The 14,514-nt window shown below is 39.9% G+C and overlaps 1 protein-coding gene across 1 annotated transcript in view; it reads left to right on the plus strand.

Moving 5' to 3' along the window:
• Positions 1–14,514, plus strand: part of LOC128686156 (WW domain-containing transcription regulator protein 1) — a 70,630-nt gene that overhangs the window by 51,251 nt on the left and 4,865 nt on the right. Inside the window, exon 4 of the mRNA XM_070083148.1 lies at positions 11,988–12,076. Coding sequence (XP_069939249.1) covers positions 11,988–12,076 — 89 coding nt within the window. The remainder of the gene's footprint in view (positions 1–11,987; positions 12,077–14,514) is intronic.

The following is a 14,514-nucleotide window of genomic DNA, read 5'->3' on the forward strand; positions in this document are numbered from 1 at the left end:
TGTATTCCAGATGAACCAACCCTTGACATGGGTGGTTGTGGGTCATTGGGGTTTTCAGGGATATTTCCTCTGTCCTGAGCATTAGTTTGTCACGGAATGTTGAAAACCAAAGAACTCATCATTGGTTTCATAACCCTCATTGCTGGAGCTGTTAGTGGGAATTAAACCCAATCTTCTTTTTTGTAAATTGTGCACACTGGCTGCACAGACCTGTTCTCTCATGTAGGAATACTAGGCTTATGTGCCAAATTTGAAACTGTTAGAATTTAAGTGTAGATGGATGTAAACAACCCAGAGGCATCACTGATGTAGATCCACTTATGAGGCAGTGAAAGAGTTAACCTCTCCTCATAGCTTATTTTCCTTAGCTCTGGAAACTAGCCTTGTTGCACACTTCTGCATTTTCTTACATTTCTTAACATGTTTTTATCAAGTATGTGGTTCCAAACTGATGCTGCATACTCCAAGATACCCTTGCCTTATGGTATGGCAATTGGCTATAGAGGTTATTCAGTTGATGTGTATGCCTCCAGCAATATGCTTGGCACTATGCTCACCCCTAGGCCTTTTTCCTTGAGTTAGGTCTGAAATCTCTGTCCCCTTATTTTATTCAGATCGACCACTAATCTGGCATCATTGGGACCTGTAGGGTGCCAGATTTGTGATTTTGCTGGCTCACAGTGTGGTTAGGTTAGAATACACTTAACCCAACAGCAAACCACTTCATCTTACCTTTAAAATGCCCTAAAAATCAGTAGATGTTGGTTAATAACCAACTTGACTTACACAAGAAAGCTCATCACTGTTGCTTTCAGAGTGAAGAGCTGAAATTTACAACTAAGCACATTTACATATCTTGAGATGAAGGGCTGTCAGGATTGCCATCTTCATCTTGGAAGGTTACTGAGGCACTGTTGGTGATGGTGACAGCACATTTGGGTGAGCAGATGTTGAAGGCACTAGATTTTCAAGCGGTGACTCCTCTGCTGGATGCTTTTTATCTGTTTTTCAGACTTATCTTGCATGCTGAGCTGTTTCATATATTTTGGCCTTTCTTTGATTAGTTTATCCTGCAGCATGTAAATGTTCATTATTTCTTGTTTACTTATAAAACTGCATTGCTCTAGACCTTCTAGCAGTTCACCTGTCAACTGAATTAACCTATCAATAGAGAGAGACTTTCTGCTACACTTCCTCATTTTCATCACTGCTTTCTCCACCATTGGCTTCTTGCTGTGGACTTACAACCCTCTGCACAATTTCTGAGGCATTATAATGATGAACAGTAGCTGCATCTTCACTTACATTTATCCATTCCCCCAACATTATCTTCATCCATCCTCAATGCTAGATTCTTCGCAGCAGAATTAGTTAGATCGCAATCAAAAGAGAGCAGGTTATGTATAATCTGTTTTTCCTTTGAAGCCCTAAATCCTGTAAACAGCATTGGTGAGGTAACCGAGGAAATTTGAAATTACGCTACCCGAAATTAGTGCCAGCTTAGTGAGGGAACTGGATTAGTGATTGCTGGGTCAGTGATTGCCAACCTGTACTCAGTTTAAAGTCTTCTTGACCCTTCTCCAGTTTTTATAACCTAACATTTGCTGGGATTGAATTCAAGTAACCATTTATATGACTTACATTGCAGTTTGTCCAGAACCATTGTAGCCTTTCCTTGTCTTCATTGTTTTTTTTTTTTTCTCTCATTAGTTTTACATCATCAGCAAACAGAAACAACTGGCCTAATCCCTTCTGGCAAGTCATTCACATATACAGGTTTCCCCGTGCTTTATGCAGATTTGCTGTATGTGATTTTACTTATATGTGGCAACTCTATTTCTACCAGGAATTTGCTATATGCATTAAAAATTCACTCGTGTAATTGGAGAGGGTGGTTGTTGTGCATTTTGTCTTGTACACGATTACTCAAGTATTGCACCTCTTGATATTTAACTAGCATTGCATTATATGTCACTCTAAACTAGTGTGTTGCAGACACTGATGAGTAAGGGATGCTGTTGTCATGCCACGTGCATCATCCACTAAACACGTCTAAGACACGTGTGCCAGTCCTCGCCCAGCCTTACTAACACTGAGGGAGGCAGTGAATCGGTGAGGAAGCTAATGAGGGAAGGAGGCAGTGAGTGAGGAAGGGAGTATCTGTTCTTGATACTGTGTGTTAAGGAATTTGCTCTTGAAAATTTGTATTATGAAGTTTGTCCTCAACTTGTTTGGTTCATTCCATTTCTCTGCCAACCTGAGACTAAAGAAATGTCTCCTAATGTCCGTGGCTCATCTGAACCTTCAGTTTTTATCAGTGCCTTCCTATTCCCTTGTCTCTGGTCCTTTCCTCTTAAATAGCCTATTCCTTTCTACTCAGTCAATTCTTAATTGATTCTTCTCTTTCAACAGGAGAAGGGGTTACTAGCCCCTTGCTTCTGGCATATTAGCCGCCTCTTACGACATGCATGGCTTACGGAGGAAGAATTCCGTTACACTTCCCCAGGGAGTTCTTAGTGGATTATATTCATGAAAAGTACTAAATCCTCTTATAATTTGTACATTATGATCTCTCTTCCATGGGTCATGAGATTTAGTTCCTCTAGTTATTCCTCTTAGTTCTGAAACTAAGCCTTGGTCTTTTTTCTAATTTCATCACATGCTTGATCAAGGAACAGCTCCTCACTGGGATTGAATACTCAGGAATAGGCCTTTTATGTCATATAATAGCTTCCTGATGGATCTTTGTTTATTTTCTTTAAAGGGTCTTTTAAGATTTTGTGGTTTGCATTGGTTATGGAGGTTACACAGTTCAAGTACAGTCTGTTGCTGACACTCATGTACAATACTTTACTTATGGGTTACTTGCACATTCACCCCTTGCCCCTAATTCTAGGTTTGCCTTTTCCATCTCCTTGTTTTCATGATTTTACATTTCTTCAGGTTTAACATACATAGCCACTTCTTTGACCACTTTAGTCTGTCTAGGTGTGTTTACTGGGTTTGATTCCTAACTCCTAACACTACCTCTCTATTACTTTAGCATTTGCAAATAAACAAGAATATAGTTTATACCTGATAAGTCATTTCTGTTCAGTAAAAAATGGTATGCAGTCCAAGAGACTTCAGGTTATCTCCCATCCTGTTTCATCTCTTTACAATAACTTTGTTCCTAGCCACTCAAGTACTGATGTCCATCCAAATTTGCTGGAGGTCAAGTTCCTGAAGGCTCATCAAATCTAGAAAGTGAATAATAACAAATTACATTTGCATAATAAATTTTGTTTCAGATTTGGACTAATCTTGTGTTTAAGATCATATCTATTTATCATTTATTTGGTTACCCCTTAAGCTGCCCATTGTCTACTAGTACTATACCTCATGGTGATAGCATCTATGCCATACTAGTACACATAATTCAGTGTCCTCAAATTTGCTGTGATAGCAAATTTTGGCCTAGACTTGAAAGAATGGGTTTGTGTGTGTATGTGTGTGTGTGTACTCACCTAATTGTGGTTGCAGGGGTCGAGACTCAGCTCCTGGCCCCGCCTCTTCACTGATCGCTACTAGGTCCTCTCTCTCTCTCTGCTTCCTGAGCTTTGTCATACCTCTTCTTAAAACTATGTATGGTTCCTGCCTCCACTACTTCTCTTGCTAGGCTATTCCACTTCCTGATGACTCTATGACTGAAGAAATACTTCCTAACGTCCCTGTGACTCGTCTGAGTCTTCAACTTCCAATTGTGACCCCTTGTTTCTGTGTCCCCTCTCTGGAACATCCTGTGTCTGTCCACCTTGTCTATTCCCCGCAGTATCTTGTATGTCGTTATCATGTCTTCCCTGACCCTTCTGTCCTCCAGTGTTGTCAGTCCTATTTCCCTCAACCTTTCCTCATACAACATTCCCCTGAGCTCTGGAACTAGCCTTGTTGCAAACCTTTGTACTTTCTCTAACTTCTTGACATGCTTGACCAGGTGTGGGTTCCAGACTGGTGCTGCATACTCCAGTATGGGCCTAACATACACAGTGTACAGTGTCTTGAACGATTCCTTATTAAGGTATCGGAACGCTATTCTCAGGTTTGCCAGGCGCCCGTATGCTACAGTAGTTATTCGGTTGATGTGTGCCTCCGGTGACGTGCTCGGTGTTATGGTCACCCCAAGATCTTTCTCCTTGAGTGAGGTCTGTAGTCTTTGTCCACCTAGCCTATACTCTGTCTGCGGTCTTCTTTGCCCCTCCCCAATCTTCATGACTTTGCATTTGGCAGGGTTGAATTCGAGAAGCCAGTTTCTGGACCACGTTTCCAGCCTGTCCAGGTCTCTCTGCAGTCCTGCCTCATCCTCATCCGATTTGATTCTTCTCATCAGCTTCACATCATCTGCGAATAGGGACACTTCAGAGTCTATTCCTTCCATCATGTCGTTCGCATATATCAAAAATAGCACTGGTCCTAGAACTGACCCCTGTGGGACCCCGTTTGTCACAGGCACCCACTGTGATACCTCTTCACGTACCATGACTTGTTGCCTCCCTGTCAGGTATTCCCTGATCCATTGCAGTGCCCTCCCTGTTATATGCGCCTGATCCTCCAGCTTCTGCACTAATCTCTTGTGAGGAACTGTCTCAAAGGCCTTCCTGCAGTCCAGGAAAATGCAATCAACCCACCCCTCTCTCTCATGTCTTACTCCTGTTACCTTGTCATAAAACTCCAGAAAGTTTGTGACACAGGATTTGCCTTCCATGAACCCATGCTGGTTTTCATTTATAATCTTGTTCCATTCCAGGTGTTCCACCACTCTCCTCCTGATAATCTTCTCCATGACTTTGCATACTATACATGTCAGAGACACTGGTCTGTAGTTTAGTGCCTCGTTTCTGTCTCCTTTCTTAAATATGGGGACTACATTTGCTGTCTTCCATTTCTCAGGTAGTTGCTCAGTTTCAAGGGATGTGTTGAAGATTGTGGTTAGGGGCAGGCACAGCATCTCTGCTCCTTCTCTAAGGACCCACGGGGAGATGTTGTCCGGTCCCATCGCCTTTGAGGTATCAAGGTCACTTAGCAGCTTCTGCACCTCCTACTCGGTTGTTCATATGTCATCCAACACTTGTTGGTATATTCCCTCTTGATGTTCCCTTTGCTGTCTTCCCAGAGCCCTTCCTGTCTCTACTGTAAAAACTTCCTTAAATCTCCTGTTTAGCTCCTCACATACCTCCTGATCATTTCTTGTGAGTTCTCCACCTTCTGTCCTCAGTCTGATCACCTGGTCTTTGACTGTTGTCTTCCTCCTGATGAGGCTATACAACAGTTTCGGGTCAGTTTTGACTTTCGATGCTATGTTATTTTCATACTGTCGTTGGGCCTCCCTCCTTACCTGTGCATACTCGTTCCTGGCTCTGCGACTAATCTCCCTATTTTCATGTGTTCTCTGCCTTCTGTACTTTTTCCATTCTCTATTGCACTTTGTATTTGCCTCCTTACACCGTCGGATAAACCAGGGGCTCGTTCTGGTCTTCCCATTGTTTCTGTTGCCCTTGGGAATAAACCTTTCCACTGCCTTCTTGCATTTTGTTGTTACATATTCCATCATTTCATTTACTGGCTTTCCTACCAGTTCTGTCCCACGGAACCTCCTGCAGGAAGTTCCTCAAACCTATGTAGTCCCTTCTTTTATAGTCTGGCTTTTCCCATTCACCTCCTGTTACTCTCTTCACTTGCAACTCTACTATGTATTGAAAGCACAGAACCACGTGGTCACTAGCTCCTAGGGGACTCTCATATGTGATGTCCTCAATGTCTGAGCTGCCCAGGGTGAACACAAGGTCCAATCTTGCTGGTTCATCCTCCCCTCTCACTCTGGTAGTGTCCTTAACATGTTGGTGCATGAGGTTTTCCAGCACCACATCCAACATCTTGGCTCTCCATGTTTTGGGACTCCCATGTGGCTCCAGGTTTTCCCAGTCAATCTCCCTGTGGTTGAAATCACCCATAACCAGCAACTTTGCTCTGCTGGAGTGAGCTCTTCTTGCCACCTCAGCAAGTGTGTCCACCATTGCTCTGTTGCTCTCTTCATATTCCTCTCTTGGCCTCCTGCAGTTCTGTGGTGGAATATACATCACTGCAATGACCACCTTGTGCTCCCCAGACTGAAGTGTACCTACTATGTAGTCCCTTTCTCCTGTCTCGTCTATGCCTCCCATTTTCTCGAATTTCCATCGGTTTTTTACGAGCAGAGCAACCCCTCCCCCTCTGCCCCTTCTATCTTTCCTCATGATCTGGTATTGTATGTATGTATGTATGTATATATGTGTGTGTGTGTGTGTGTGTGTGTGTGTGTGTGTGTGTGTGTGTGTGTGTGTGTGTGTGTGTGTGTGTGTGTGTGTGTGTGTGTGCATGTGTGCAGTACAAAAAAAAAAAATCCTACCCCATGCAGTGCATGATGGGAGCATCTAATCTCAGACTTTGCATTCGGAATAAAATAGCACTTTGGGTCATTGTTTATGATGGTTTTTTAATCTGGTTAAGACTGGAAATAGGCTGCAAAGTGGCAGAACTGGTCAATTTTGGGCAATTTTTCTGGGAAAGGATTGGGGCCCTCTACTCCTTCAGTCTGTTTTATAGGTTTTTTAATAGGTTTGCATCACTAGGATGACTTAAATTATGACTAAGCATTTTTTGGTTATTGTTTATTAAGAAATGGGGATAATGTCAATTTTTTTTGCGTGATAATGTATTCAAAATAGAGGGATGTAATTAATTAATGAGCAGAGGGAAGGTCACTTTAAGAACATAAGAAAGAAGGAACACTGCAACGGGCCTACTGACCCATGCGGAGCAGGTCAATGCCCCCCCCCCCCAGATTAGCCCAATGACCCACCCAGTCTGGTCACCTCCACTCAAGGAAGGAGCATGGCACCAGACCAAGCAGCACAAGCTAGTCGGGTCCAACTCACACCCACTCATGTATTTATCTAACCTATTTTTAAAACTACACAACGTTTTAGCCTCAGTAACTGTACTTGGGAGTTTGTTGCACTCATCCACAACTCTATTACCAAACCAGTGCTTTCCTATATCCTTCCTGAATTTGAATTTTTCCAACTTGAAACCATTGCTGCGAGTCCTGTCTTGGCTGGAAATTTTCAGCACGCTATTTACATCGGCCTTATTTATTCCTGTTTTCCATTTATGCACCTCGATCATATCCCCCCTAATTCTACGCCTTTCGAGAGAGTGCAGATTCAGGGCCCTCAGTCTATCCTCATAGGGAAGATTTCTGATACATGGGATCATCTTTGTCATCTTCCTCTATACGTTTTCCAGAGCATTTATATCCATTCTCTAATTCGGTGACCAAAACTGTGCAGCATAATCTAAATGAGGCCTAACCAAGGATATTTATACTTCTAGATATGAAGCTTTATTGCGAACACTAATGCACTGTTGTCTTGGTTTTAGATTACTGCTAACCAGAGCTCCTAAATCCTTTTCGCAATCAGTAGTATTAAGATCTACATTATGTCGCATGGTTATTTTCCTGTCCAACATTTAGAACTTTGCATTTGTCTATATTAAACTGCATCTGCCACTTCTCTGACCATTGCATCAGTCTATTCAAATCATCCTGGAGTGCTCTAGTGTCCTCATTAGAATGAATTGGATGGCCTATTTTGGTGTCATCAGCAAATTTGCTTATGCCGCTATTTATTCCCTCATCTATATCGTTTATGTAAGTTGTGAACAACAACGGGCCCAACACTGACTCCTGTGGAACACCGCTTGTGACGTGCCCCCATTCTGATTTCTCCCTATTTATGTAAACTCTCTGCTGCCTATTTGCCAGCCATGCTTCTACCCAGGAAGAAATTTCTCCTCCTATTCCATGTGCCTTAAGTTTCCTCTATAGCCTCTGATGTGGAACTCTGTCGAAAGCCTTACTGAAGTCCATATACACAATATCGTATTCATTTCCATGATCTACCTCCTCAAACACCATAGTTAAAAATGTTAGTAAATTCATAAGACAGGAACGCTCCTTTGTAAAACCGTGTTGAGATTCATTAATCAATCTGTGCCTATCAAGATGGCTACGAATTGCTTCAGCTTTTATTGATTCCATAAATTTTCCCAAACTGGCACTATGCCAGTTTGTAGTGATATGTTAAAAAGATTAGCCAAAGGTATGCTAGGTTCCTCTTTACATTCCTTTAACAATCTTGCAAACAGTGGCTGGAATGCCTGTGGTGATTGTTTTGAACTCAGTTTGGACTGGCTATTTTTTCTTTTTTTTTCCTATACTGTATTGTGGTTGTTTCTTTGTGTTGGTATCTTAGTTCTGGTGGCTTCAATTAGTATAGGTCACTGAAACGTGTTCCATTTGCTGCAATTTGATGTTGGTGACAAATTATTGTTATTAGCACCTTTGTAAAAGTGCTGAAGGATTGCATGGTTCCAGTGTTTTGTAAATTGTACAGCTTATGCCTCTTGGGCCTGATCATGTCTACTCCTGAAGTTGTGTGGTCAGTCCTACAAATTCATGGTACTCTAAATCTGGTGATTTTGATCATTCAACATTTGGAAATATCTGTGAAAATTTTGATTATTAAACATTTTTGTATGGAAGTTTGAAGGAGAATAAAGTAAAAAGTTTGTGTGCCTGTAATGTATAAAAGATATATTTATTACATTCATGGGGGAGTGCTAAATTCTTAGGGTCCTACATAGCCTGAGAGGATTTGAGGCAATCAGGTTCAGCACAAACAAAGGGTGGACAGGTCCAGTTCCTAGAATTAACAGTCCCTCAGTGGCATCAACTTGTCTTCTTTGAAGGCTTGAAACACAGCCACTTTATCAACCTGGACCTGTAGCTGCTGTAATATGGTCAATTACCTATTGGTTGTCCTTCAGGCATGTTTTGTGGCTAGGTCTGCTTTAGGGTTAGGCTAGGGTTTTTACTAGGTTCTGTTGGTATTTGATATTGTGAGCTATGGCTATTATAAGGTTCATGTATTGGGTGTACATATTTGAAAGTTAATGTACCTGTAGGTGATCTGTGGTGTCACAATGCGGCAATGCTCTAATGTAGGATAGTCTAACTGGGATCAGGTCTCTTTTTAGTAATAAGCCCTGGGCCAATTTGTTTTCCTTGGTTAAATACTCAGTGTGGAATCTTAAATCCGTATGTGTTATTTTGTATAGTAGCTTAATTGTAACATTCGCAGATTCGTTAGTATAATAAATAATATTTATTTTGTTAATTATTGTGTTATCTCTAACCCATAGCTTGCATTTCACTTGGTATTCTCTGTTAGTGTGTGAGAGAGAGTCTGAGGGGGAAGAGTAAGAGAGAGATTCTGAAAGCATGAGAGAGTGAGTACTCACTGATATGTGATTGAAGCTGCCAACAACAACACAGGTGGGCTTCAAGTGAACTACTCAGCTACATAGACTTAAGGGTCCAGAACTCTGAAGCAGAGGTTTACTCAGGGTTTTTGGTTATAATGATAAGGTAAGGTAAAAATAGGCCCATAGCTTTAAAATATATATATGTAACAGGTTTATGAGCCTCTTTTGACCCATCAACTTAACTAAAATCCCTGGGTGAACCTTGACTAGGCCCTTGATCCTTCAGTCTTCCTATAGCCAAGATGTTTACTAAAGTCCATTAGTGGCATTGTTGGTGGCTAATAGTGTACCTGACTGCCACACACTAGGCTAGCAAGCTACGGGTTACAAATGACACAGTAAAATAAATATTATAATCATTATAATAATAAATTTGCAAGAATAACAGGTTAAACTACAGTAATTTTATTGTGTTAATATGCTATGAATAATTATCTCTAAGAGAAAAACAGTATTACATAGACATATTCTTCAAAGCGTAGGGCCAAAACTGTTTCGTTGCCACATTAAAAGGAAAATAGCCATAAAAGATTCTGTGATAATGCTGATAAAAGAAGGGGACGGAGTTGATCAATGAGCTCAATAGAAGATAAAATTTCTACAGTGCACTTAAATATGAACAAGAACCAATACTAGAATTGGAAAAGACCAGGGAAGACCCCTATTGGTACTTGAGATACAAAAAAAAAGAGCCAAGCATTGATTCACAGATCAGTGTCCCCTTTGAGTATGCCCTGGAAGCTAACATGATTGCAAGAAAAAAAAGACTGGTCAGACACCTAAAAAAACAATTACTGAGATAATCAACAACAGGGTTAAGGACAAACTGATGGAGATGGGCAGCATAGTCCTAGACTAAAAAGCCTGTGCTGAATGATCCATGTCAGTTTTATATCTTTATGACATGTAAAAGTAGCTAACCTAAAAACTGCTTTCAGAATCTCAACAAAGATTAATTTAATATTATATGCAACTTATGTTTGATCCATCTTTAGCATATGCAGTGCCAGTAAGAGCCCACTTGACCATGACACAAAATATCTGGAGGATTAGATAGACTCAATTTTTGAGATGCGAAAAGCCAGGGGACAGCAATGGCAGCTAAATATAAAGATGAGCCATAGGGAAATTAAGAGGTACTTTTTCTTTCATTCTCAAGGTGGTAAGCAGAATGCACTAGAAGAGGTGATGAAGTCAAACACTTTAGTCAGCCCTATGAATTTTTAGGGGTTGTGTTTCCAATAATTCTAAGCAAATCTTGGAGAATAAGAATACTAATTAGTGATACATTAAGAATGAGGCTAGGTACCCAAGTTGAAAGAATGATGGAACAAGAACAGGGACAATATTGGATGAAAGACAGGTTTCAGAAGTTGTTCAGCATAATAAATTGTCAGGATCATATTAAGGTAAGGAAGTGTTTTTTTAACAATAGCTTTGAAGTGGCTGGCAGATAGAGATTGGGATCTTCAGGCAGAGAGTTTCAAATGTTAGGTCCATTTATGCGCATTGAGTTTTTACATAGGTTGAGATGAACACAGGGAATATCATAGAAATTTTTTGTCAAGTATTATGCCTATGAGTTCTGTTGCAACTATTAAGAGTGGGATTGATTTTAGAATTGATTGTCCTGTATATGTAGTATGAATGAATTTTAAATATATTAACCCTTTCACTGTCCAGACCCCTGAAATTAATATTGCTCTCAGTGTCCTCTTTTTTGTTTTCTTCTAAAATAGAGAATCTTTTTCTGAAGGTAATGTCACCAAAAGTACAAAATTTGATGGAAAACTTTAGGAATTATGCAGATGCAAAGTTAGTGGTCTTGACACAATTTACGCATCGGCAATTTCGTCCGCTTTTAGTCCTATTTAAAGTCATTTCTATTGGAGGAGATGACAGTGGAAGGCATATAGCAGCCCTTACTCTGACAGTTTAAAAAAAAACATTTACCTTAAATACATGCAGTATTTACCTGGGGTTTACCTGGAGAGAGTTCCGGGGGTCAACGCCCCCGCGGCCCGGTCTGTGACCATTTAGGTAGTATTTATAGACTAAAATGCCGGGAGCAAGGGGCTAGTAACCTCTTCTCCTGTATATATTACTAAATGTAAAAGGAGAAACTTTCGTTTTTCCTTTTGGGCCACCCTGCCTCGGTGGGATACAGCCGGTGTGTTGAAAGAAAGAAAGATTATAGCAAAATACTGTATAATGCTGCTTGTGACTGCTTTGTCAACATACTGCATAAATTTGTGAGGAGAGTGGAGATAGAGGCGACTAGCACATGGCAGCCTCCTGCTCGGTATTTTATTTTCTCCTACAAAATGTCCCTTCTTTTGAAGAGTACTACAATGTTATATACACACATACAGACAGTAAATGTGCATATATATATATGTACTGTACACAGTTTATGAAAGGTGTAGCTACCAGATTTCATAAATTTTATATTTATAAATCTTGCACCAAAAGTAATTTATTATATTATAGTGCATAACCACCTTTAGGTTTTACAGGCACTTGTACATTTTTTTGCATATTTGCTTAACTAAGCTTTTCTATAAATGTTACATTTATTCTTGCAGCTGAGATGAAAACTTCTCCAGCAAACAACATCCTTGAGGCACCTGAGCTTGAATCAATGGATTCTGAAGATCTTGTCCCATCAATACAGGTAAAAATATATTATTGGCCACTAAAATTATACAGTGGACCCCCGCATAACGATTACCTCCGAATGTGACCAATTATGTAAGTGTAATTATGTAAGTGCATTTGTACGTGTATGTTTGGGGGTCTGAAATGGACTAATCTACTTCACAATATTCCTTATGGGAACAAATTCGGTCAGTACTGGCACCTGAACATACTTCTGGAGTGAAAAAATATCGTTAACCGGGGGTCCACTGTATTATGTCAAGCATGGTATACAGTACAAAAGAAGGGAAATTATAAAATATATACAGTAATGGTTATTTGCAGGACCATATAGGAAATGATAAAACATTTATTAATTTGATAAATATAGTAAATCTGCTGCCAAGAATTTTAGGTATGTTATACCTAGAAAATAATTTAACACAAGATCACACAGATTCATTATCTACAAAACTTAACCCTCCCTGCAGTGCTGTATGACCCTTTGGGTTTAGTGCTTAACTTGACTATTATTATTACAGAGCTTAAATTCCTGAGAACCTGATCAGAGGATTTGATGAAAAATGTTATCACCTGCATAATACAGATTACTATAGCTAGCACTGTAGCTTAGAATCTATGTTAATTTAATGGATGACAGAACAGAATATGACATATCACAAAGTTCCCATGCTCTAATTTTTTGCATCCTTCCTGGGTGAAATATGGCTGTGGCATAGATCATGCTGAGCCCTGCACTTGCTTGTGAAGTAGTGGTTGGTCATTTCATTGAGGTTAGACAGGCATTTTTTGTTGTTTTGTCTGTGCATTGTTGTGATTTTTTGTGTGATAGAATGAAATCTTTGAAAGAACATCATATGTGTGAAATTCTGTTTCAAGCTCAATAAAATTGTTATTGAAACTCACAAAATGCTGTAGCAAGGTTTTGGTGATGAAGCAGTGGGTCCAATGCAGTGTTTTGAATGGTTTTCCTCATTCAAAGAAGGATAAACATCAGTTGAGGATATTGAACACTCTGGTCATCTATCAGCGTTTAAAACAGCCATCAACACTGAAAAAAAAAAGAGGAAGACTATTCACAATGATTCATTCACCACGACAATGTTCTGCTTATCGTGGCACTGTCTGCCCGGTGTTTTCTGGCCAAAAACGATATAGTTGTCATCCCCCCCACCCTCCCTACTTTCCACATCCAGCCTTCTCTGACTTCTATGGGTACTCTATGAGTGGTGTTTTAACAATGTAGAAGAGATTCATGCCAAATTGCAGGCTGCACTAGAGAAGAATAGTTCCAGAAATGTTTCGAGAAATGGGAGAGGCGCTAGGATCAGTGTATAGCCTCCCAAGGAAGAGTACCTCAAGGGAGATAACTTAAACTAGGTATTTAGGCAAGCCTATATATTTTTTGCAGAAGCAGCAGTCCAGGAGCTTTTTGATAGTACCTCGTACAGTAAACCCTTGATATAATGGGCTTAGGAAATTTGGGATAAAATTTGCTAGGTCATTTGATGAAGAAACAACAAAGTCCATTGGTTATAGAATTATCTGTCATTGTTACGTCACAGCAGAACAATCTCATCTCTGCCCACCACGATCTCCATTATTGGCCATCTGCTACCCTCCTCTCTCTCTTTACTTTTTTTTTATTCCCTTGATCTGTGAGCAAGTTCTCAATGGCAACAAAATCATCAGTGAATTCTTGTGTCAATGGATTCATAAATCTTATACCATTGGTCCAAGCAGTTAATGAAGTTATCTCTGTTTTGGGTTAAGAATGAAGTTTTTTCTTCTGTATATAGCTCCCTCATTGCTGGAAATATAATCAAAATTGACATTTGTGAGTCTTGGAAAGTGATCAACTAGTAGATCATCAACTGTAACAGTCATGCATCATATATGATACAGGAGGATCCCATTTATAAAGCAGGTTAGGTTTGGGGCAACTTCTGTAAAGCAAAAACTGTTGTAAATCATGGCCCTTTTTCACATTAAAATACATATAAAAGCCTGATAATGTGTTTACACTATATATGTATATATTAAATGAGCAGCTGTACAGCCCTTGTGGCTTAGCGCTTCTTTTTGATTATAATAATAATAATTAAATGAGCAATATTCTTCTATCAACAAACTGGCTGTATCCCACTGTGGCAGGGTGGCCCAAAGAGAAAAACAAAAGTTTATGAGCAATATAGCTAGGCCTAAAAAAATACATATAGAGTACACATATTACTTAAAATATTATTGCCCTGATCTTAACCCTTAAACTGTCCAAACGTAGATCTATGTTTGTGTGCATAGCGCCCCAACCTTGATTTTTCTCCATAAGAAAGCATGTAAAAACAACGTAGATCTACATTCGGAGCGCTACGCGAGTGAACGTAGATCTACGTTTGGACAGTTTAAGGGTTAAAGTGAGTGGTGAATATATTTATTGTACGAAGTCTGAATGAA

Source organism: Cherax quadricarinatus, chromosome 9 (assembly GCF_038502225.1).
Source record: "Cherax quadricarinatus isolate ZL_2023a chromosome 9, ASM3850222v1, whole genome shotgun sequence".
Taxonomy (NCBI): Eukaryota; Metazoa; Arthropoda; class Malacostraca; order Decapoda; family Parastacidae; genus Cherax; species Cherax quadricarinatus.